At 42.7% G+C, this 2,412-nt stretch overlaps 1 protein-coding gene across 1 annotated transcript in view; it reads right to left on the reverse strand.

The window, feature by feature from the left end:
* LOC102201387 (uncharacterized) overlaps nt 1-2,081 on the reverse strand; it is a 13,016-nt gene extending 10,935 nt beyond the window's left edge. Inside the window, exons 1-3 of the mRNA XM_005750306.2 lie at nt 2,016-2,081; nt 507-779; nt 234-281 (exon numbers count right to left, since the gene is read on the reverse strand). Of these exons, the coding sequence (XP_005750363.2) occupies nt 234-281; nt 507-779; nt 2,016-2,076 (382 nt within the window). The 5' untranslated portion in view covers nt 2,077-2,081. The remainder of the gene's footprint in view (nt 1-233; nt 282-506; nt 780-2,015) is intronic.
* Nucleotides 2,082-2,412: the final 331 nt, after the last annotated feature.

Below are 2,412 nucleotides of genomic sequence, written 5' to 3' on the forward strand. Positions count from 1 at the left end.
TTGTGGACGACTTGTCCAGGCCACTAAATTGCATAGATTTAGAGGTGAGCTGCTGATAACAGGTGCAGCTCACCTGACCGGAGGGCCACCCTTCAGAGGACTGAGCAGCAATCAGAGCTGGGCTCTGAGCGTCCTCCCTGCGTAACACTCAGGATCACAGCCTTCATTTACGCTCCTCTGTGCAAAACCAGCATCAGAAACAAACAGTTCAGGGCTCAGATTTATGTTCCTACCTGCCACGTCTCGTTCTGCTGCAGTCATCGTAGACGTCTCTCGCCCTCCTGTGAGGAACAGTTGAAAGATGTAATAAAGTCAGGTTCAAACAATTACATTAGAACAAAATCATAAAGTATGCAGTATCAAAAAATGTTTTGTGATCCAAAACGTTGAAATATTTCGGACGAGCTTATATGAAACATCAGTGTTCGTCATTACAGGAGGGAAACGCTTAAATCCGATGACTGCAGCACAGTCAGACTGAACTCTGTGCTGGATCAAGGCGTTACCTGGAGAGATCACTGTCAGCTGCACCGCTGGTTCGTTATTGCACAGGTATCTCCCAGAGTCTGAGAGAGTCGGCTTCAGGATGACCAGCGACTTATCAGGCAACGACCCGAATCGCGTGTCCTCGCTGTGTCGTACGTCCACGTCGCCGTCGGTCGTGAGTACGGCAGCTTTGCTTCCATGACTCTCTCTGCTCCACGTCACCTTACCCTCCACAGAGAGGGGACAGCGCAGAGTGAAGGACTCCTTGTCTCTGATTATTTTATGTTTGATTCCTGCAGAAGAAGCATTATTTTTAATGCAGCTGTACATTACTGCATTACTTATCCACTGGTCTCTATTTTGACCACGCACAGTTTGTGTTCATATCTTGATGGAAAGTTCACTCACGATCTTTTCATTGAAAATTGTTGCATAGACACAAAGTTCATATAAAGAATTTCTGACAATTATTCAGTTTTTCTTATTGATAAAAGTCTTACAGGCTGTGGATTGAAGGTTGTAAATGTTTAAATTAAAAAACAAAGCTTCTGTTTTTCAATGTATTTATTTTAATATAAAGTCATGTATTAGTGGCTGAAGCTCTGATGGATAAAATGGAAACACTGAAGGATAATAAGGCTTAAAGCTAAAGAAGCAGCAGGTGGATTAATTCATTGTACCTGCAGAGACTCAGATACCTGCACGTACACCGGCTCTGAGCGCAACTTTTATCTGCGCTCACAACAGGAACTCAGCTGCTGAGCAAATATAGATGTTCCTATCAAACACCTCATGGTATATTTTGATATTTTGTGGTTAATAAACGCTAATTGTTCCTGTTATGTTGGGGAATGAAATCATCGTCATCAGTGAAGTGTAAAAACACCTCCCAGATCTTTTCCTGCTCACTGACAGACGAATTATTGTTTGTAAATGGTAAAAAGCCTGTATTTGTACAGCGCTTTACACATCCAGGGAAGCTACATTTTTGTCTGTCTCTTCTAATGTTTCTTCTCAAAGCCCAAAACATATGACAGAGAGTAAGTCTGTGGCTTCCTGCTTTGGAGAATCCAGCCATGATCACACTTCACAGAGCAGACTAAAGATGCACATCTACCAGGGAGAGAATTCATGCTAAAACCACAGAGGCCTTTGGGTGGAGATGACACTAACGTGCAGACCCTGTGCTCTCATGGCTGTCTCCTCCAGCAGTAAGGTAGGTGCTGCACTGAGGACATTAACCACACACAGCTCGTGCATTTACAACAGTTTTCAAAGGAAAGGTTTTGAGGGAATCAACCTGTGAACACGAAGTTCAACAGATTGAGCTTCAAGGACAAATTATTCTTAATTAATCTCACTGTCTTACACAGTGTAAATGTTTAGATTCAAAAACATTCAAATAATAAAGCTGCAACTATGCAAACTGATCTCCACCATAAAGTGAGCAGACCTGCCGCAGTGGATGAAACATGGTAACTGTTCCAGCTGAAGAAGCAGGAGGTGGATTATTTTAATGCCTTTCTTACCTGCAGTGAGATTACAGCCCAGAGCAAGGACAAAGAGGCAGCAGCAGATATCCACCCTCATCCTGATCAACACTCAGATACCTGCAAATGCATCGGCTCTGACCGCAGCTTTTATCTGCGCTCACAGCAGGACCTGAGCTGGCTGACCACATACAGATGTTCTTCCAGCAAACACCAACCTCCTCGTGACATATTTGGTATTTTGTGGTTAATAAACACTAATAGTTCCTGTTATTTTGAAGTATGAAATCATCATTCGTCATCAGTGAAGATTAAAAACAACTCCCAGAATGGAAAGCTGCTTTCCTGCCCACATGAGTTATTCTTAGTAAAACCACTGAAGCATACTGTGAAAAATATGTTTGCAAACACAAATGTGACCATAAAGGACAAAAGC

Source organism: Pundamilia nyererei, unplaced genomic scaffold, assembly GCF_000239375.1.
Source record: "Pundamilia nyererei isolate P.nyererei 1_Seehausen unplaced genomic scaffold, PunNye1.0 scaffold00268, whole genome shotgun sequence".
Classification (NCBI taxonomy): domain Eukaryota; kingdom Metazoa; phylum Chordata; class Actinopteri; order Cichliformes; family Cichlidae; genus Pundamilia; species Pundamilia nyererei.